This window comes from Diplotaxodon limnothrissa, linkage group LG8, assembly GCF_057381915.1.
Source record: "Diplotaxodon limnothrissa isolate DT_005_m linkage group LG8, D_limnothrissa_male_GT1.1, whole genome shotgun sequence".
Lineage (NCBI taxonomy): Eukaryota > Metazoa > Chordata > Actinopteri > Cichliformes > Cichlidae > Diplotaxodon > Diplotaxodon limnothrissa.
This window is the reverse complement of record NC_140603.1, coordinates 7,163,785-7,184,492: the sequence shown is the minus strand read 5'-3', so window position 1 is coordinate 7,184,492 and position 20,708 is coordinate 7,163,785. Positions and strand designations below refer to the sequence as shown.

The 20,708-nt window shown below is 40.9% G+C and overlaps 2 protein-coding genes across 6 annotated transcripts in view; both read left to right on the top strand.

Annotated features, from left to right (window-relative positions):
- Nucleotides 1–1,058: 1,058 nt before the first annotated feature.
- daglb (diacylglycerol lipase, beta) lies at nucleotides 1,059–11,844 on the top strand. The gene is made up of 15 exons (XM_085360380.1): nucleotides 1,059–1,549; nucleotides 1,651–1,802; nucleotides 2,960–3,134; nucleotides 3,240–3,507; nucleotides 3,639–3,761; nucleotides 3,848–3,975; nucleotides 4,057–4,183; nucleotides 4,282–4,365; nucleotides 5,263–5,340; nucleotides 5,426–5,506; nucleotides 7,106–7,233; nucleotides 7,472–7,540; nucleotides 9,544–9,616; nucleotides 9,711–9,964; nucleotides 10,685–11,844. The coding sequence occupies exons 1-15, from the start codon at nucleotides 1,455–1,457 to the stop codon at nucleotides 10,878–10,880; spliced, it is 2,031 nt and encodes a 676-aa protein (XP_085216506.1). The 5' UTR covers nucleotides 1,059–1,454; the 3' UTR covers nucleotides 10,881–11,844.
- A 1,911-nt stretch (nucleotides 11,845–13,755) lies between these two features.
- spag9b (sperm associated antigen 9b) overlaps nucleotides 13,756–20,708 on the top strand; it is a 37,876-nt gene continuing 30,923 nt past the window's right edge. For all 5 annotated transcript variants that reach the window (XM_085361203.1, XM_085361201.1, XM_085361202.1 and 2 more), the window contains exon 1: nucleotides 13,756–14,334. In XM_085361203.1, coding sequence (XP_085217329.1) covers nucleotides 14,035–14,334 — 300 coding nt within the window. In that variant the 5' untranslated portion in view covers nucleotides 13,756–14,034. The remainder of the gene's footprint in view (nucleotides 14,335–20,708) is intronic.

Here is a 20,708-nt window from a genome sequence, read left to right as displayed (position 1 = left end):
GGAACCAAATAAGAACTGTAACTAATGACTAAGACCATAAACTTCACAGGAGAGTGTTTATTGATTGATTTATTGACCCTGTTATTGTAGGGTCTACCTTACAATATAAAGCACCTTGAGACGACTGTTGTTGTGATTTGGCGCTATGTAAATAAAGTTGAATTGAATTAAAGCCATACATTACACACACATAATCTTTGTCACCCCCTGTGGTAACGTGGCAAAATAATAATTTACTCATCTAAAATCTGCCAGGCAGTCAGTAATCCAAGAGATGGTGGGATAATGTTTCTGGCATTTCCCGTAGCTTCTCTCTCAGGAGCGGCTATACTGTATACAATGCTCTTGAGAAATCAAAGAAGGAAGCCCATTTGTACCATGCAGCCATTACTAGAAGTGGTATCCAAATATTGGTAGAATCAATACCAACACTGGCATATGTATTGGATCGATACTGTGCGATAGGATCTATACTTAGATACATACAATCATCAGAAAGGAGACATGTCTGTGTAAATACTGGTCCTTTCAATAAGTCACACTTAACAAGTTTTATTTTTGTGATAGCTGTTGCTTTAGAAGACTGATTACCTATTAACTATTCAGGCATTCAAATAATAATGAACAGTCATTAAAAACGTGTTTTGACAGGTTGATGATAATTTAGTTCATAAGTCATGTCATGCTGCTCTTAAGCTGCCTTTAAGTTAAAAGTATCTGTATCGGTATAGGTATCGACAATACTCTCTCCAGTATCTCGTGTTATGAAATCGTGCTTCAGCTGGAAACTCTCAACAGAAGAGAGCTATATTTCTGTCTGTATGGTGACCAAGAAAGCGGAACTCTAGTTTGTCCCTGTTTCACCGGAAAACATATGCGGACGGACACTGCTAATTTTCCTGACAAAACAAACCCAAACCTACTCAAATGTATCAGTTTTTTGTTTCCCTAACATTTATCAGGCGACATGGCGTACTCAGTAATATGCTGACACATTACTAGCTAAGTAGCTAGTCCTTGTCATTGGTATTTGTGTTTAGTTTCTCGGAATAGCTCGATAGTATTTTTAGCTAAGGTTAGATGCTAATCGCGTAACATCCTGCAGGCTGTCCCATTAACAGCATTAGTTGCACGGTCTAATGCTAGCCAAACCAAGTGCCAGCAGGTCGCATACGTCTTAGAACAACAGAGTCACAGGTCGGTCTTGTCGGGTGTAGCTGACACAAGCGCCAGGGTGGAGTTAACGGTGTGGGGTCTAGATCGTATTGGATAATTATGCAACGTTGGAATTTTGATGAGACACCAGTGGGTGAAGATCGTTGCCAGCTGGGTTGGCTGTTGCTTTGTCAGTGAAGTCATGCATGACGTGAACTTTGTGTTGCTCAAGAGAAGCCTTTCCACCGTGTAGCGCCGAAGCCATCCTCAGTGAGAGATCTCCGCTGTTTACCTGCAAAATGCCTGGAATGGTGGTGTTTGGTCGGCGCTGGGGGATAGCCAGCGACGACCTGGTCTTCCCGGGCTCCTTTGAACTGTTCATCCGTATACTTTGGTATGTTGATTACTCTCGTGAATACTGAAACACCTTTGCTAACCTAAGCCTGCCTAACTCGGCGCATTAATATAACTGACTTTGTTGTTGCTTTTCTCCAGGTGGATTGGCACCATGGTGTTATTCATTTATCACAAGGGTCACTTCGAATGTAACGGGAGAGCAGTTCTTCATAGCTACCTGGTTGGACTGCTGGTTGTGCTGGCACTCATCATCCTCTCACTGTGTGCTATTGTCTACATCAGTGCTCAAGGTAAATTAATTGGGGTTCATTAGAGGTCTGCCTCCTTAGTGCACACACAAGGGCCACAACCTTAACCTGAAAATGACTGAACTGTAACAGAGCAACCTAGGAACCGCAAGTAAGCCTGCAGTCTAAGAGCGAAGAGCTCTAATTGGGTGATGCTGTACCCAGTACTATAAGGTCATTAAGATAATTTGGGGCCTGATTATTCAAGACCTTGAATGTGAGGAGCAGGATTTTAAATTCAGTTCTGGATTTAACAGGAAGCCAATGAAGAGAAGCCAGTATCGGAGAAATATGCTGTCTCGTTCTAGTCCCTGTCAGTACTCTTGCAGCAGCATTTTAGATCAACTGAAGTGAACCCTGAACTGAACAATGCCATTGAGTCATTTCCCGTTTGCTTCTTTAGCAACATATATTGAGCATCTCCTTTTTATTGTGTAAGAGTTTTCTGATGGGGAAAATTGGCAAATCCTAACCCATGCATTAGACCGTGCTCGAGAAGGAGTGTGTCTTTTCCACACCTGCACTTTTCTAAAAAATGCCCAACAGAGGAGTGTATCACTACAGTCATTCAGATATGAGTAGTCTTTTACGGGCTAGCTCCCTAGTACAGAGTACACATGATGTGGGAATAGAGCAGCTAGCGAGTGGGCATCCTGTAAGCTCCCTGCATGCTCTGTTCTGGCAGCTTCTTGACTTAAATCTAATGGAGAATTTGGGGTAGTGTGGATACTTCTGAAGCGCACATTTTTCATGCTAGGTGCTACATGTGAGAAAGGACAGCTGTGAAGAATATTTTGATTTAATTCTTCTGCCTTTTCCTTCTTCATGTTGGGCAGAGAGCTGACTGAATGCTGGACTAACTTGTTGTCGCATCAAGTTGCGTTTTCTAAAAGATGTTGGCTAAGGGATAGCTGGTTAGAATACTAACTTTAGATGAAAACAGTTAAAACTGTCGCAGACCATAGCATGCATCAGTCCAACACGTGATTGGCTCAAATGTTTTCTGGTTTGGCTGGTGATTGGCTCTTTGCAGAAACAATTTTACTGATTTGAAAGTTTTCAAACTAACACTCTTATATGTTGCACATTTAAAGATCTGCCTGTCTGTTATGGAAGTTTCTTTCTGTATCTTTAGTGTAAATTAATTTTTACTCTGTCAGGTACCATTACAAACCCCGGCCCGCGGCGCTCTATGCCTGCGCTGGTGTACCTGCGGGCGATACTGTATGTCCCTGAGCTGGTGTGGGCCTGTCTGGGAGCTGTCTGGGTGTCGGATGATGGCCGTGGCTGTGATCCTGCCACGGTAGGAGCCGTTATCTCGGCAGTTGTCGCCAGGTAGGTTGTTCAGGTGTGAGGATTTTGGTTTATTCAACTAGTTAATTAGTTAACGTTGCTTTGATCAACCTTTTTCCCCCCCGCTTGTTTCTGTTGTGGCAACAGCTGGATCATCCTGCTGTTCACGGCCGTGGGGGTAGTGTTTGTTTTTGACCCACTGGGAAACCCTCGTCCTCAGCCTCCTGCCATGGAGCCGCTGGGAGTGCGAGACATGCAGAGCAGCGAGGGCACCCAGTTTCTATCCACGGCTCGCTCACTCGCTGTTAAAGTGTGGGAGAGCAGGCTGCGGCTCCTATGCTGCTGCCTGCCGCAGGACGAGAGCTCCCGGGCAGCGTTTTCCAGCATCTCTCAGCTCTTCAGCAGCTTCTTCTCTGTAAGAGATTTTTGAAACGAAGCAGAATACAGGCTGAAAAAAATAATGTATTTAACATTAAAATAAGCTGCGTCGAATATAATTTCCACTGATGCAAAACCCACTGTGAGATCCTCTCTGTCATGCTGCAGGACACAGATCTGGTTCCAAGTGACATAGCAGCCGGTTTGGCTCTGCTGCACCAGGAGCAGGATAAGATGGAGCGAAGCAGAGATCCTGATGTCGTAGTCCCTCACAGCCCTTCCTCTCCTGTAGTAAGTCATGATTCATGTAGATGAAGTCGAGCTCATGTTGTGAAACCAGCAAAGCAGAATCCTACTTATTTATTTACCATTTCAAGGGAGAGGATCTGGAGGACGAGCTGGAGAAAGCCACCCACTGGATGCAGTTTGCTGCGGCGGCTTACGGCTGGCCTCTGTACATTTACTCCAACCTCTTTACCGGGCCCTGCAAGCTCAGTGGAGACTGGTAAGATGCTGTGCGCGTTGGAATCAGCGGAACCTTTGGTGAGACGAGTAACCCAAATCCTAATGCGTGCACGTGTTTCAGCTGCATGAGTCGCGTAGCCGAGGACGAAATCGTTGGAGGAGATCACCTCGGCTGCCACTTCTCATCCATCCTACAAACCACTGGTTTGCAGTACAGAGACTTTATCCACGTCAGCTTCCACAACCAGGTGGGGGTTTCACTCGCCATTTACGTTACATAAGGTTCAAGTTGAAGGCCACCTCCAGCCTCACGACAGCACATCTAAGCACACGTGGTATGTTGCAGATCTATGAGATCCCCTTCTTCGTGGCTCTGGATCATAAGAGGGAGGCGATTCTGGTGGCTGTCAGAGGAACTCTTTCACTGAAAGTGAGTTGGGACCTATTTTTTCCCCCCTTTTCCCAAAAATAGTATGGGGTATCAGCTGTCTAAGTATGGATTGTTTGTTGTATGTTTGGGTTTTTTTTCTTCCCTTCCCCACAGACAGCCCTCTCATTCTTATTTTGAAAGTTGATGCTAACCAGCTAGACATGAGGTTTCCTGTCTTGTGTTTACTTGCTGGCAGGCTTTGATGTCACTCCACCAATCTGCCTTTGTGTCCTTGCTTTATATCACAGGACACCTTCTTCAGAAGTCTTTTTCTGGCAGCATGAGATATGAAACAATACAATTGGTGGTGATTTTAGAATCATGACTGATCTATGCGTGGTGCTTTCCTCATACACAGACTTTAAGTGGCTAACCCATGTGTATTTTCAACTCATTTTCTTTTTCATCCCTCTGAGAGAACAGAGCTATCCACCATCACATTAATAGTGGACATTCCCTTTGTTCATATTTTGAAAAAAGCAGTTTTTGTACCGGCCTTTTCTGTGTGACAGATACAAAATCCAAAGAATACACTCAGAGCCACATTTGTAATGCTTACTGTCTATTCTTGTCTCTTAATTTTCAGTATCACTTCCCTCTTTTTGTGTTCAACGAAGTGAAAAGTCAGTGAAAGGATAGACTGATAAATATAGGTCTCATGTCCCCATCTGATGCCATGTGACCCTTCAGCACTCACTCAATAGCACTTATACAAAAACAAAGTTGAAGTGAAAGAAGGTGTGTTTGCATCACTGAGTGTCGACACATGTGAGTGATGTAGGTGAAATGGTGATTAGATTTGGAATAATTTAACATTTCTTCTTATGAGTCTGGAGCTTCAGGAAGGAGCTGAATGATTTTTACCCACAAGAGAGTTAAACTTCATGTCTCCTGCAGGATGTCCTCACAGACCTGTCTGCTGAATGTGAGAACCTGCCTGTAGAAGGAGTGTTGGGAGCCTGCTACGCCCACAAGGTGAACATTCATTTAAATACAGCTCTCCAAGGTTGTCATTGTTGAGGTTCCTGCCAGATTCAGCAGATGTCTGTGTCTCCTGCAGGGCATCAGCCAGGCAGCGGGTTACGTCTACAAGAGGCTGGTGAACGATGGCATCCTGAACCAGGCTTTCTCCATTGCACCGGTAAGAAATGTAACTGGGCCAGAGGCTACCTTTCAGTTGCACTTTAGGTTATTTTAGTTTTATCACAACTAGATCATTTCATCAAAGATCAGGTAGTACTTCCCACTAAACCACCTGAGAATCAGTAGTTTTCTTTTGGGGGTTTTGTTTGTGTTTTTTCCTGTTAAAAGGGTTTTTTTTTCCTTCCCACAGTCGCTAAGTGCTTGCTAATAGAGGGTCATTTGATTTTTCTTTTTTTATTCTAATATTTTAGGGTCTTTCCAATATAAAACACCCTGAGGCGACTGTTCTTGTGAACTGACACTTCAGAAAATTCAATTCAGTATTATTTATAAAGTCAGTCTGAGTTACTGGTGCTTGAAGTACACAAGGGTGTGTCCAATGTGCTTTTTATTTTGCATAATTTTTCCACCATTTGTGATCCTTGATGCTTGGCCACAAGAGAGAGCAACATAACCTTTTCCAGGCTAAAAACCAGGTTTTTTTCCTCATAACCACCTGAACATCAGTGTCACGGGACTTGTATAAAAACTGCACCGATTTAATGTCAAGAAGAACAGAAAACAAACGTTGCTATCCTGGATGTTTGAGCTGTTTTCTGATAATTCATTGAAAAGAAAAAAAAAACCCATTTTGGTTAAACTCTCAGGGGCCAAATCCCAAAGGGGGATTGGTGTTTGGTCAGAACAAGTTATGTGATCTCAAAGATGTCCTTTTTACCTACATTGTGAAACGAGACTCATCTTCAACACATGATTCCTTAAGAGTCAATGGTATCTTTGAATGTAGTCATATAATAAAGAATTGTTAAATTATCCAATGTGCTCAATCCACTTATACTTAAAGCTTTATAACAGTTCTGCTTTTTAATCTGGTAAAACGTGTGATGCAAGAGCCAAGAGAACAATCACAGGGTTGTGGCTCCAAACCAAGCCCAACATGAAGGAAAAACAACTTTTTTCAACATCAGAAAGTTGTTAGTAGGTTGTTGCACATATTCTTGGTGGAAAAAACATTTTTACTACTCGAAGTATATTCTCCTTTGGATTCATTCTGCGGCACCAGCTAAGCTTCACATGCTCATGATAACCAGTTGGTAAAACCATATATGATACTGCGATTATCAAGAATTTGCACGTGTCTCACAGTGTCACCATAAGTTGTCAGTTAAACTTGCAAACCGCACCTAATTTGCTCTAACTCAGCCTTCTCAGTTTTGCAACCTTGAGTGCAGAGAATTTCAAATGTAACGTTCATTTTTATCCCACGTGGTGATGTCAACACCCTTGAAAATTTACCCAAAAAACACTTTCTGAAGTTTTCACTTGTGAATTCTCAGAAAATGAGCTTAAAGTTTGAAGGGGCTGCAAAGTTGGTTTGATTGCTTAAATGTGTGTTTCAGCTGGAAACTCTATTAAAAAACTCACAAGATTTTATTTGTGAGATAATCGGAAAATATAAAACTGGCCTGCTTTTTTCCCTCCTATATGGAAAAATAACAGCTCTGCTTTCTGTGTGTGTGTGTGCACGCGGGCAGTTGTCTCCCTTCTTCTGTTTGAAGCCACACAGATGACGTGTTTGTGTTCCTGTTTTTCGTAGGAGTATAAATTGGTGATCACCGGTCACAGTTTGGGTGCTGGTGCAGCCTCAGTGCTGGCTATCCTCTTGCGCAATTCCTTCCCCACCCTGCAGTGCTATGCCTTCTCTCCACCAGGGGGCCTCCTAAGGTAAGGCTGACAAAGTCTGAGGTCAGGACCGATTTTAATTGGCAGCTACAGGCAGCTGTCTGTGGACAGATCTGGTGGAAGAGCTGGGTGGCTGAGCAGTAATTAGAAAAACTGCTTTGCCACCCAGCTAATGTGATGTATGTAATGTCATATTTAAATAGTTGATTACGCTTGTAAACTGTCAGGTATGGGACAGTTTTCTTAATGTGTTTTTGTTCTACTTCCTCTCTGTGTGCAGTAAAGCTTTAGCTGATTACTCCAAGGACTTTGTGGTCTCAGTGGTCCTGGGAAAGGATCTGGTTCCCAGGTAACACGGAAAGCTCGTTACTTTATTTACTTCTTAGTAATCAGAATGTATTGAGTAACTAAATTCAGAGCTCATAGTCAGTATGTGATGCTGAATAGATGCTTGTGACACTGATCTTCACTGTTCACAGTGGATCATTAAAGGTCGTGTATATTTGTGTGTTAGCACACAGCAGTGCTGTCTTCAAAAAGCCTGCATGAATGTTCTGTGGTGAAACTATTATAGACTACTGCATGATGGAGATTCTATATTTGGCTCTACCCTGTTATTACTCACATAGGAGAATACAAGTGTAACTGACACACTCCTTTACTTTCTAAGCCTTCGTCAAAATTTTAACTCAAATTTCTATATCTAAGGATGTAAACTTGTGTGAACAGATGGTGACATGTTTTAAAAAACTGAACATTTTCAGACTCTGTAGTATTTCCTCTAAGTTGATTTCTAATAATATATTATCATGTGTTTGTATACATGATGCCATTAAAGTGATCTAAATATTAAGGAATCAAAAATGTGATATAACAGCCGTGAGTGTTTTTATTTTACGTACTTGAAATATTTAGAATCTAAGAAGTCTGTTCTCTCTGTCCACTTAGTCTCAAGCCAACTTCAAATCAGGACAAAAAAGAAAAAGTGATGTTTGTTTTTGTCCTATAAGTAAGACAACGAGGAAGAGTTAGTTCAGTCACTAGCAATATGTCATTATTAACTAATGCTAGCTCACCTGCTAACATAGACTAGCTGCTAACAGTGTGAAGTAGCAAATTCCTATCTTAAGTAACATCAGCTAATTTGGCTAATTAATGCAGCTGTTTATTTTCAAGTTATTCTATGAGCTAATTTTGTGAAATAACGATGTCACAGCAGCATTACAGCTGCTGGCTAACCATCGCTCTCTGTTCATATTGCTAGCAGTATATCTGCTGTAACAGATAAGTGGGTACATTACTACATTTATTTCACAAACAGCGCGCACGTCAGTCTGTGATTCATCAGTATTTTCTTCCCTGTACTCTACCAACATTTTTTTTTTTTTTTGTATTATGGTAAGAGTACCTTAGAAAATGATGATGCTGATGATAATAATAATCATTTCTTTAGGAATTAAGTTTCATGTGAAGAATATAACCGGAAGGTTTTTTTAGGCTGCAACTTCCTTTTTTCTTAAAACGTATTCTAATCACAAACTTTTTCCACTTCTGGGTTACCAGTACAAAGATCAAACAGTAAAATAAATTCCAGACTTTTCATAAATAATATTGATGGTAGAGTTTTTTTTTATGTGTTTGTTTGTTTGTTAAAAAAAATCCAATCCACACTCATTTGATCTAGGAAAAAAATGTGAGGGGGGGAAAATATTCCCTATTTGTAAAATATATTAACTCAAAAAAAAAAAAAAAAATCCTTATAAAAATCTAATAAAATAGTGGACCAGTATAGCAAAAGCCGTAATGGTCCACTTGGGGAAATAAATTTGTTTGGCCTTCAGACAACAATTCTGATCACTACACTGCCGGACAGCACAGGCAAAAACAAAAAAAACCCCAACAAGTCACTCTCAAAAGTGTGTCACTTTTAATTACACACCTATGATTATAAGCTACTCAAGGGAAATGTCAGCTTGTGAATTTAGACATTTTGCTACCACCCAACATGGATCTTTCACTGTTGTCCTCTTTCAAACCAGTTCATCGAGCAATAAAAAGGCTTTATGAGCCACCAGGGAAAGTTCGCTGGAGTTCGATGACATTTGCTGGGAAAATGATTGCTAAAGCCCCAATCACACAGGCCTACTGACTGGTCAGTGACCCCCAGGCAACCACCTGTCACTAGGGGGGAAAAAAGCATGGATGGACCAGAGTACGACACAAAATCTCCAGTTTCTCAAGTTGTTTTAGTGAATGTTTGCAGACAAACGTGATCTTTTGAGTTTTTATGAATGTTGCACAGACAACCTTATAATCAATCAACTGTCTCTGTTTGTTTTTTTTTCCGCTAAGACTGAGCATTCCAAACATGGAGGATCTGAAGAGAAAGCTACTGAAAATAGTTTCAAACTGCAATAAACCCAAAGTAAGAACCCTTCATATAGCCCTACGCCTCTAGACTATCTGGAAATGAAGTTGCACTTGTGAATTTTGGACCCTTTTTCATGTTTGCATTGCAGTACCGCATCCTGCTGCAGGGATGTTGGTATGAGTTGTTTGGCGGAGACCCGGATGACTGCCCCACTGAGATGGATAACAGGAGGGAGCAAGAGCTTAGCCAGCCCCTCCTGGGAGAGGAGTCTCTAATCGTTCGCCACTCATCCTCCTATCAGAGCCTGGGATCAGATGAATCACCCGCCCACACACCTGCACACTTGCCTCTCTTCCTGCCGGGACGCATTCTGCATATCACAGAAGATGGGCCGACACGGAGGTGGGTCTGCAAATGTTTCATGTTCCCAATGAGCAGATTCACAGCAGACTTTCCAAGTGTTGATGACTTTGTGTATCTTGTAATTCTTTTTCAAGAAAGGCAAAAGTTCTTGACACATTCTTGGTTGATCACTGACTGGTTTGCGGTTCAAAAGTACTTCATATCCCCTTCAACAGTAAAGCAATTAGGGAACCCAATGGCAATTTTGCTAGCTTAGCATATGAGGACCAGTTGTGTATTTTTGATCACTATGCTAGTGTTTCAAACTAGATGTGTGGGGGAAGGACCAAGGGTTACTGCATACTGATAGAGTACGACTGCATAGACAATTTGAATTCTTTGGGACACTAATGAGAGAAGTTATGTCCAAAGTCAACATCGTGTTGCATTTAGTAAGACTTGAAACTGGAAACTGAAGACATAAACTCATCAGAAAAATATTTACTGATGGCATGGATCAAACAGCTGAGAGCAGTTTTCCTATGCAGTTCATTTTACAACCAGAGGAGTCGCCCCCTGCTGGACGTTAGAAAAAATACCCCCATTCTTTTAAAGCAAGCTACTTCCATTATGTATCTATAGTCTGTAAACTGTGTTTAGGCTGTCATGTGTTCATGTTCATTATAACCCCTAAGCCTAACTAATAATTTTAGATGCGTATAGTGTTATGAGAGATAAGCACATAAATTATTTGGTCACTCTGTCCTCTACTTTCCTTAGATCCTGCTTTTCCCAGGTCCGGTACCGTGCAGACTGGTCAAATGAAATGGCATTCCGGAGTATTTTGATCAGCCCCAGGATGCTTACGGATCACATGCCCGACATTGTGCTCCGAGCACTCGGCACTCTGACCAAGGACAAGCCCTTTTCCCTGTGCCCTTCATCTTTAAGCGACAGCCAGCACAACGCTATCTGAAATGTACCATAGAGACTGTTTCCTTGTGTCTTCACTCCCAGCCTCCGCAATGTTTAAACCACCTGCCGATCATTTGTTTTCTGTGTGTCGATGCCTGATAAAGGACTGCTTCAGGTAGTTCGCGTGGCCTGTAATCACAACATTTCCTCATATTTTGGCTCCAAGCCTTATGAAATTTCAAAGATTTCAAATATACAAGTATTTGATCAGAGAATACGTGAAAGCGTAGCCTGTTATGATCGCCATGGAGGGAACCTTATTTGTAAAGAAAAACTCTCTGGAGCACAAGTTTCATTTGTTTAATTGCACTTTTAATGATTTATATCAAATAATTTTATGTATTTTGACTTTGAGTTACTCCTTGAGCATCTGAATGCCATGATCTTTGAATGTGCGTTGTGTACAATATTTGACAGTGCTGCAGTTTTTACCGTGATGCCGGTGTTGTTGATTTTTATGTCTGTGTGAGCGGTGTGTGGTTGGAAGAGGCTGCCCCCTCCTTTCTTATCTTCTTTCTCTTCAGAGAGTGAGAGCAGACTGAGTCAGAGTGATAAAGGGGTAGCTTTCGCCACAGAAACCTGTACCGGATTCACACCTTCATTGTGTAGTAGCTGTGGTTAGCTTGTCCTGTGTTTAATGTCTTGAGACATCAGGGTGAACAGTGCCTATGCATTACAGAAACCAAGCTGAGAGACACGGTGATGAGCACAGCTTGTTTACAGTGAGATTTTTTTTTTTCTTCAGTGCAGTTTGAATAGTGCATGGTGTTTGACATAAATGTGTTGGTGTAAGAAGTAGAAAGATTGTACTTACACAAAAGGTGGGAACCTGTTTACTTGCCATGGATATTGCTCATTTCAGGTGATATATATATATATATATTATATTATAATATGCCTGCATAACAATCTCAAATCCTCAATAGAAAGCATTGGACTCCTGGATGCAATTAAACTCTTTTGTGAAGCACACCTTTTTTATTCTTTCATTTTTCCCCTCTTCTGAATAAACAATGGGTTTCTCAGTGAGAGGAGCCTGTTGATCTTAGAGCCAGCAAGTTTTATAAAGCTTAACAATGGGATTAATCCACGGACTGAAGCCACAGGAGTCAGTTGGGGGGATGTAATTATGAACAGGCCAGGAGGCATTAGTTCTTACCCTATTTTTAACTTTAAACACAAATTCAAGAAAAAGAAAAAAAAAGGTATGACTATTGTTATGTAATGTAGACAGCTCATTTGAAAGAGGCAGCGAGATCAATGTAAGCAATAATGAAGAGTTTTAATATATATATATATATATATATATATAAAATTAGTGCAGAGATTCTTTTTAGAACCTCTGCATTAATGCTATACTTGAGGCTATATATTACATGAAGACTGAAAGATACATAAAATGTGTTAAACTTTGATGTTTGGTATAAAAGGTTGCTTTCATGGAAGTGTTTACCATAAATAAAAAAGAAATTAACAACATATTATCCCTAAAAACACTTTTTTTGTTCCAAATTGGATAAATTTGTCCTGTAAACACATTCAGTTCAGTTGATTTTTGCTTAACCTGTGCCATATAGCAACAACAGTCGCCTCATGGTGCTTTATAATGTGAAGCAAAGAACCCACAGGAATACAGAGGAAACGACAAAGATCAGAAGACCCCCTATAAGTAAGCACTCGGTGACAGTGGGAGGAAAAAAAACTCCCTTTTAACAGGAAGAAACCTCCGGCAGAAACCTCATCTACCTTGACCGTTTGGGGAACAGACCCAACGTCAGATTAAAGAACATCTTCACAGGTAGAAACAGCTGTAAATAATCTTAAACCCCACCTCTAGGTAAAAGCATGACCAAATCCACTTAATAATTTAACAAGTATTACATCAAAAGGAGATCACAGTATGGAGAGCTGATAGAATGAGGGTGAAGTTTCTGCTCATTTTGTTGGATGCTTTGTTATTGTGAAAACTGCAGCAATGGTCACTATATGTGCTTGGATGAAAAGATGATGTGATGCAGTGGCAGGAGAGGCTGAAACGCTGACTGCACAACTGACCGCATTAGAAACAACTGCATATTCTCTTGATAGTACTTGAAATCTAAAGGGATGTAAATTTTGAACATGAAAGTAAAATACCGTGTGGATGAAGGAGTTGGTGAGACAGGCACATTCTTTTATCGAACCATCTTTTCATTTTTTTAAAAAGTGTCTTACTTTCAGTTTTTCACACTCTGTCCCCCGCAGAGATGTGACGTCAGCGTCACCAACATGACATCTTCAAGTGATCCCTGTGAGCTCATATTTCCAAACTGACTCGGGAAATGACAGAGCGGTTATTCAATGCGTTACTAACGCTGCCCAAACGACATCATCCCAGGTTTGACTTATGAAGGGAATCAAATGGTACGCCTACATAACTGCTTTGTTTGTGCTGCAGTGCTAGAATTAGAAGTTGGAAGCGTGTACTAACTCGGTCAATTAAATAATTTAAATAATTATCGATATCCTTTAACGGGAAAATTACGGGTAAATTCTGTATTTTATGCATATGCAAGAAGGCGAAGCTACAAGTGTTTTTCTTTAAACCTGTTTTTGATACGATTTTTTCTCCGCCCCTCAAACGTCACTTAAAAGTAACTATATATGAGCAATAGTTAAAATCCCATTATTATTATTTTTTAGCTCTGTAAGCACAAGCTATATTTGCTAGCATGGGCTATTGGGCTATACTGTCACCTTTTAGTGTTTTGTTTTTCCATAACTGCTAAATAATTTGTTCTGTTATGTTGCGCTTGCTACTTTTTTGATTCGTTGAACTTCGCTTGTTCCCATCTTTCCAACAGCGCGTGAACGCAGCAGCAGAAGCCCATCTGTTGGATAGGGAAACTAATCAGGAGCCAAGTAAAGACTTTTCAGTACTGCTAGCTTCTTGGATAGCAAGGTTTTAAAGTCTGCCGTCCACACGACTAAGGGATAGGACTTTGTTAATGAAGTACAGCGCCTTCGCTGCATGAGAAACAACATTCGAGCGATGTTTTAGGAGCACAGTTTTGTTGTTGCCGCGAAAGTAGAAGGTGGGTAGCCTCTGGTCAGCCGAAGCTTGCGGCTAGCTCATTAACGTTAGCTGGGAAAGAAGTGCAAGTGGAATCGGGAAAATGGAGCTGGACGACGTAGTCCTGTATCAGGACGACTCGGGCAACTCGACCATGATGTCTGAGCGGGTCTCAGGTCTGGCCAGTTCAATATACAGGGAGTTTGAACGGCTCATAGAAAAATACGACGAGGATGTGGTAAAGGAGCTGATGCCGCTGGTCGTCGCAGTGCTGGAGAACTTGGACTCGGTGTTCGCTGTCAACCAGGAGCACGAAGTGGAGCTGGAGCTGCTGAAGGAGGACAACGAGCAGCTCGTTACCCAGTATGAGCGAGAGAAGGCACTGAGAAAACACACAGAAGAGGTGGGTCTGATTAAAAAAACAAGCAGCAACAGCGCCAAACTAATTTACAAGCGGGATTAAAGATTAAAGGCGTGTATTATGCGCTCGATGAAAGGATTTGAGCCAAAGTCAGTTGGAAAATCTGGCCACTTTACTGTTGCAATGCTTTTCAAGTACACATAAGCGCATTACTTATCCTTTTGTACTTTTTATAAAGTATATAATTATTCGGTACACTTGCATTTCATTTTCTTATAAAGATCGTCCTGTACCCAAGCCATCCCTTATGGTCAACTCTGAGACACTACACTGCTCAAGTTTTGTTGCAACATTAGGGTCTCCTTGGACCAGTAGTTGCATTATATGATGGGTTTATGCACCACCGTGTAGTTTGTTGTACTTCGCATAACCTGGCAGTGTCAGATATATGCAAACCAGTCAGTGATCTATTTGCCAGCTGGCTGCTCTTGCCTCAACCAAAAACAAGTTTGAATCTCAGTGATCAGATTCAGCTTCATGACTCATGGCTGTCTCACTGACCCTGCATTTGATTCCGCCCAAATGACACCTCCGTTGCCATGCTCTTCATGACTACAGGGCGGTTTGTGTTGGAAACACTTGTTTAGGTGCCACAGTCTTGCACACTGGGTCTGAAACCCAGGCTTATGCAGATTTGTACTTATACATTTTTCTCGCATTTGACTGCTAGAGTAGCTTTGCATGAGTTTCACACAATTTGGTTTTTAAGTAATTCATAGTTAGCTTTGCTGCAGCCCTTAAGTTCAACCACTCTTTGAGGTCTGCCCTGCCTTAAAGAGTTATGATTGGCTGCTCTTCAGAAACACAAAGTTTCAACAACAGGTGGACTGTGGACCAGTGCTGCATCCCTGAGATGGCCTTTTAAAGATGGCTCCTCTCTGATATTGTAAAGATCCAATAGTAGAAAAACTGTCTGACACATAGGATTTAAACTGTCTGAGGATTGAGCTTTTAGTTCACATGATAACCTGACCTCATTATTTGAAACTCTGGCTAGATTTGTTACAAGCATCACCACTGTGAAGCACTTAGTGTTAGTGGTTGCTTTTCTTATTTATTGCTGGGAACTTTGGGGCATGTTGCATGGGCGTGTACCTGAACGTCTACAATTACCTCAGATTGAAGTTTGGAGTAAAACTGAAGCAAGTGAAAAGATGATCAGTGTTGTATTGTCTTTTACTCAGTTTCCTCATCACGTGGTCTTATTTAAGAGAGTTGGTGTAAAACCTGCAGCTATGTAGTATGCTGTAACCGCTTCAGTGTGGCCCTGGTGCATTGTGGCTTGCACTCCTTATTCTTGCTTTTGTGAGCTGGGTAAATTTGGGGCTGTTTCTTAGCAGCTGCAGGCATGCTCATGAGTTTGATTGGCTGTCTACAGGCACTCTTATCTGTGCTTCTGTGTACATGTGTGCTCCCCTTTGTCTTTCGCTTTCAGTGTCTATTGTTAGCCATAAGTACACATTCTAAAAGTTCACTTTCCTTCAAAGAGCTGAATCAGGACTGTTAAAGTTGTTTTTAGTTTGTGGGCCATATACAATCCAATGTAATCTTAAGTTCAATTCAAATTTATTTATATAGCGCCAAATCACAACAAAAGTCGCCTCAAGGCGCTTTATATTGTACAGTAGATCGCACAATAATAGATACAGAGAAAAACCCAACAATCATATGAGCAAGCACTTTGTCGACAGTGGGAAGGAAAAACTCCCTTTTAACAGGAAGAAACCTCCGGAAGAACCAGGCTCAGGGAGGGGCGGCCATCTGCTGCGACCGGTTGGGGTGAGAGAAGGAAAACAGGATAAAGACATGCTGTGGAAGAGAGACAGAGACTAATAACAGATATGATTCGATGCAGAGAGGTCTATTAACACATATAGTGAGTGAGTAAAGGTGACTGGAAAGGAAAACCTCAATGCATCATGGGAATCCCTGGCAGCCTACGTCTATTGCAGCATAACTAAGTGAGGATTCAGGGTCACCTGGTCCAGCCCTAACTATATGCTTTAGCAAAAAGGAAAGTTTTAAGCCTAATCTTGAAAGTAGAAATAGTGTCTGTCTCCCGAATCCAAACTGGAAGCTGGTTCCACAGAAGAGGGGCCTGAAAACTGAAGGCCCTCCCTCCCATTCTACTTTTAAATACTCTAGGAACAACAAGTAGGCCTGCAGAGCGAGAGCGAAGTGCTCTAACAGGGTGATCTGGTACTACAAGGTCATTAAGATAAGATGGGGCCTGATTATTTAAGACCTTGTATGTGAGGAGCAGGATTTTGAATTCAATTCTGGATTTAACAGGAAGCCAATGAAGGGAAGCCAAAACAGGAGAAATCTGCTCTCTCTTTCTAGTCCCTGTCAGTACTCTTGCTGCAGCATTTTGGATCAGCTGAAGACTTTTCAGCGAGTTTTTAGGACATCCTGATAATAATGAATTACAGTAGTCCAGCCTGGAAGTAATAAATGCATGAACTAGTTTTTCAGCGTCACTCTGAGACAGGATATTTCTAATTTTAGAGATGTTGCGCAAATGGAGGAAAGCAGTCTTACATATTTGTTTAATATGTGCGTTGAAGGACATGTCCTGGTCAAAAATTACTCCAAGGTTCCTCACAGCGTTACTGGAGGCCAAGGTAATGCCATCCAGAGTAAGAATCTGGTTAGATACCATATTTCTAAGCTTTTCAGGGCCGAGTACAATAACCTCGGTTTTATCTGAATTAAGAAGCAGAAAGTTAGCAGCCATCCAGGTCTTTATGTCTTTAAGACGTTCCTGCAGTTTAACTCATTGGTGTGTGTTATCTGGCTTCATGCACAGGTAGAGCTGGGTGTCATCTGCATAGCAGTGAAAATGTATGCTATGTCTTCTAATGATGCTGCCTAAGGGAAGCTTGTATAATGTAAACAGAATTGGTCTTAGCACTGAACCCTGTGGAACTCCATAATTAACCTCAGTGTGTGAAGAGGACTCTCCATTTACATGCACAAATTGGAGTCTATTAGATATGATACAAACCACTGCAGTGCAGTACCTGTAATACCTACAGCATGTTCTAATTGCTCTAATAGGATATTATGGTCGACAGTATCGAATGCTGCACTAAGGTCTAGCAGGACAAGCACAGAGATGAGTCCACTGTCAGAGGCCATAAGAAGATCATTTGTAACCTTCACTAAAGCTGTTTCTGTGCTGTGATGAGCTCTGAAACCTGACTGAAACTCTTCAAATAAGCCATTCCTCTGCAGATGATCTGTTAGCTGTTTGACAACCACTCTTTCAAGGATGTTTGATATGAAAGGAAGGTTGGAGATTGGACTATAATTAGCTAAGACTGCTGGGTCTAGAGATGCTTTTTGAGTAAAGGTTTAACTACAACCAGCTTGAAGGCCTGTGGTACATAGCCGATTATTAGAGATAGGTTGATCATATTTAAGATCAAAGAATTAATTAATGGCAGGATTTCTTTGAGCAGTTTTGTAGGAATGGGGTCTAAAAGACACGTTGATGGTTTGGAGGAAGTAATTATTGAAGTTAACTCAGAAAGATCAATTGGAGAAAAAGAGTCTAACTTAACATCAATGGTACTAAGAGTAGCTGTAGATAATATTACATCTGTAAATAAAAACAAATAAAGTTAACTATAACTGAGGAGAATTTTAAAGATAATTTACACCTTCTCAACAGAAGTCATACATTATCCTTGCAAGTCTTACATTGGTTTTTTTTTTTGGTTTTTTTTGTGGTTATAGTTGCATCTTCATTTTTGACCGTTATTCACATGAGCAGTCTCCATGAAATTCAAGAGTTGTGAACTGCTGCAGAGGTTTGCTCATCTGACTTTTTTGCCAGACAGTATGCTAACAATCCAAGCTGAATTACTCACAACCGATAACTGGAATAGACGTTGCAGTAATACTTCCCTGCAAAAATTTGTTACATTATTTTAGATTGCATTAGTAAACCATTGTTCCATGTGTGAATAGGTCCTGTTTTTTTTAATCCCAGTTGTTGACATTTGCCTTGACGGTTAAATGTTGAATGACAAGCGCAACAGGTCACAGAGAAGTGCATTAATAATTGATGTCATGTTGTAACATGTTCCCTCAGCTTTGAGACCTGCAGATGACATTTTCCATCAGTATGCTGAGGGGTTTTTTTCATCCAGCTGTGTGAAATTTCTCACCTCTGCTATACAGTGCCCTCTGTAATGTTTGGACACAGACACACAGACAAACCAATATGTGTGTGAATGACAGATGTTTTTATTCACAGTCGCCTAGTTTAACAGGTTCCAAATTAATGGGACAATTATCATGCAGTTTCAGGACCTGCTCTCTTGTTATTTCACAACAAATGGCACACCTTTACAAAATCGCTGTCAAAAATGTCAAATAGACTGTAACAAAGAAACTTGTGTTATTCTCATATTTTCATAAACATAAATACTGACGTGCTCAGATGACGGAGAACCATCATAGCAAACATATTACCAGCTGATCCTTAAACTATGCAGGATGACTGATCCTACTGCATCAGCTGTTTAAATAGCAAGTGATGTTTTTGTGATTGCTTTTGGAAGTCTCCCTTGTTCTTATTCACCACTTATCTCATGCTCTGTTATAGAAGGAGACAGATTTCACAAAGTTTGAGCGACCACGATCACAAGCAGCCCATGTCAGTCTGCACACAGCAACATGATCGTGACTTGAATGTGTGAAAATTGTTGATACTGCACATACAACAAAATAGGGCTGCTCAATTAATCGAATTTTAATCACGATTACGATCTGGGCTTTCAACGATCATTAAAAATGACTGAGCCGATTATTAGCCCCTCCCTCATTTATCCGCGACACCTTAAAGGCCGGTCCGTGAAAATATTGTCGGGCATAAACCGTCCGTGGCGCAAAAAAGGTTGGAGACCGCTGATTAAGAGGACCCGAGGGAAGCTCGGAAAGCTAAGCAGAAGTTATTTGGAGAGTGACTGCCGTTGGTTGAAAAGAGAGTTTAAAAAAAAAACTTCAGTGGTGTTGCACACTATTTTATATTATTTTTTTAAAGTCATTGTTAACCCTTTAAAGCCGGTCAGAGCAGCACGCTCCGTTTTGCGTAACTATTTTTAAATCCCTGTAGAACCTGAACCGTGTAAGCTAGCGCAATAATTTGTTTTGCATATGAAACCGGAGGAGTTGTATTTACATCTGATGCCATCAGCTTGTCCTCGGTCACGGTTTCGTTCCACATATAGCTTTGCAAAAATTGCATAAAAAGCGCTTGCAGGAACAAAAACATAATATTCCAGAAACACGCTTTGCCGTTCCTATCAGCTGTTCGTAACACTTCCCACAGTGAAATGATGCACATGCTGTTTTCTTTGCAAATTTGCATCATAGGATTGTTTTTTGTTTTTCCTGCAGTATATAAAAATTGCTGTATCTCCAAAATAAAACTATGAAGACACTCAAAATAAATTTCCTGTGGTGGGAAACTATTTTTTGCAACTTTATTGTATTTAAAGTTTTGAGGGATAAACCTCTTAAATTTCTCCAAGTAGAAATATATGTAAACAAAACAAAAGCGATTTTCAATTTTTTTTGTAGTTTATTGCACTTTTTTGCAATTTATGTAATTACTATGGACTTAATGCATACATATTATTAAAATATGGGCTATAACAGTTGTATTGATGTATAGCAACTTGAAATGCTCCCACAAATGGCACTACAGCATGTAAAAAAAAAAAATATATATATATAAGCTCTGGTGGACTTGGTTCTATAGTAGGTCTTAAAGGGTTAAATAAATATCGTCAAATAATCGTGATCTCAATTTCAGTGAAAATAATCGTGATCATCATTTTTGCCATAATCGAGCAGCCCTACAACAAAATGTATTCTTCTGCTGAATGATAGGTGCCGTCACTCAGAAAAACACTCATCAATGCATTAATTTTTTGTAGGGATACACCTGCTCTCTCTGTAGATGGTTCCAGTGCAGATAGCTGTGATTTTCACATTTACACCCACGTGTGGATGCACACAGCCCACACCAAAGCAACTGCCTTCTCTAAGGCTGATGAGCAGTGTGGCACAGATTCATTTATGAAGCTGCTCATTTAAAAAAGTCACTCTCGGAAAAAAGAATCAGATTAATCTCACCAAATCAACGCCGTATAGGCCAAGTCCTGCTTTTCTGTCCTTCAAGCTCAGAGGAATTCCTCTCATTGGCTTGCCTCAGCGAAAGGAGGAAAAGGCAAGGCAGGAAATTCTTTGGGAAAAACGGCACTTCCCTCAGTTCTTTTGTCCGTCCATGGTTATCTGCTGCTGATGTGGGAGAGGTCGCGCACTACTGACGAGTAATGCCA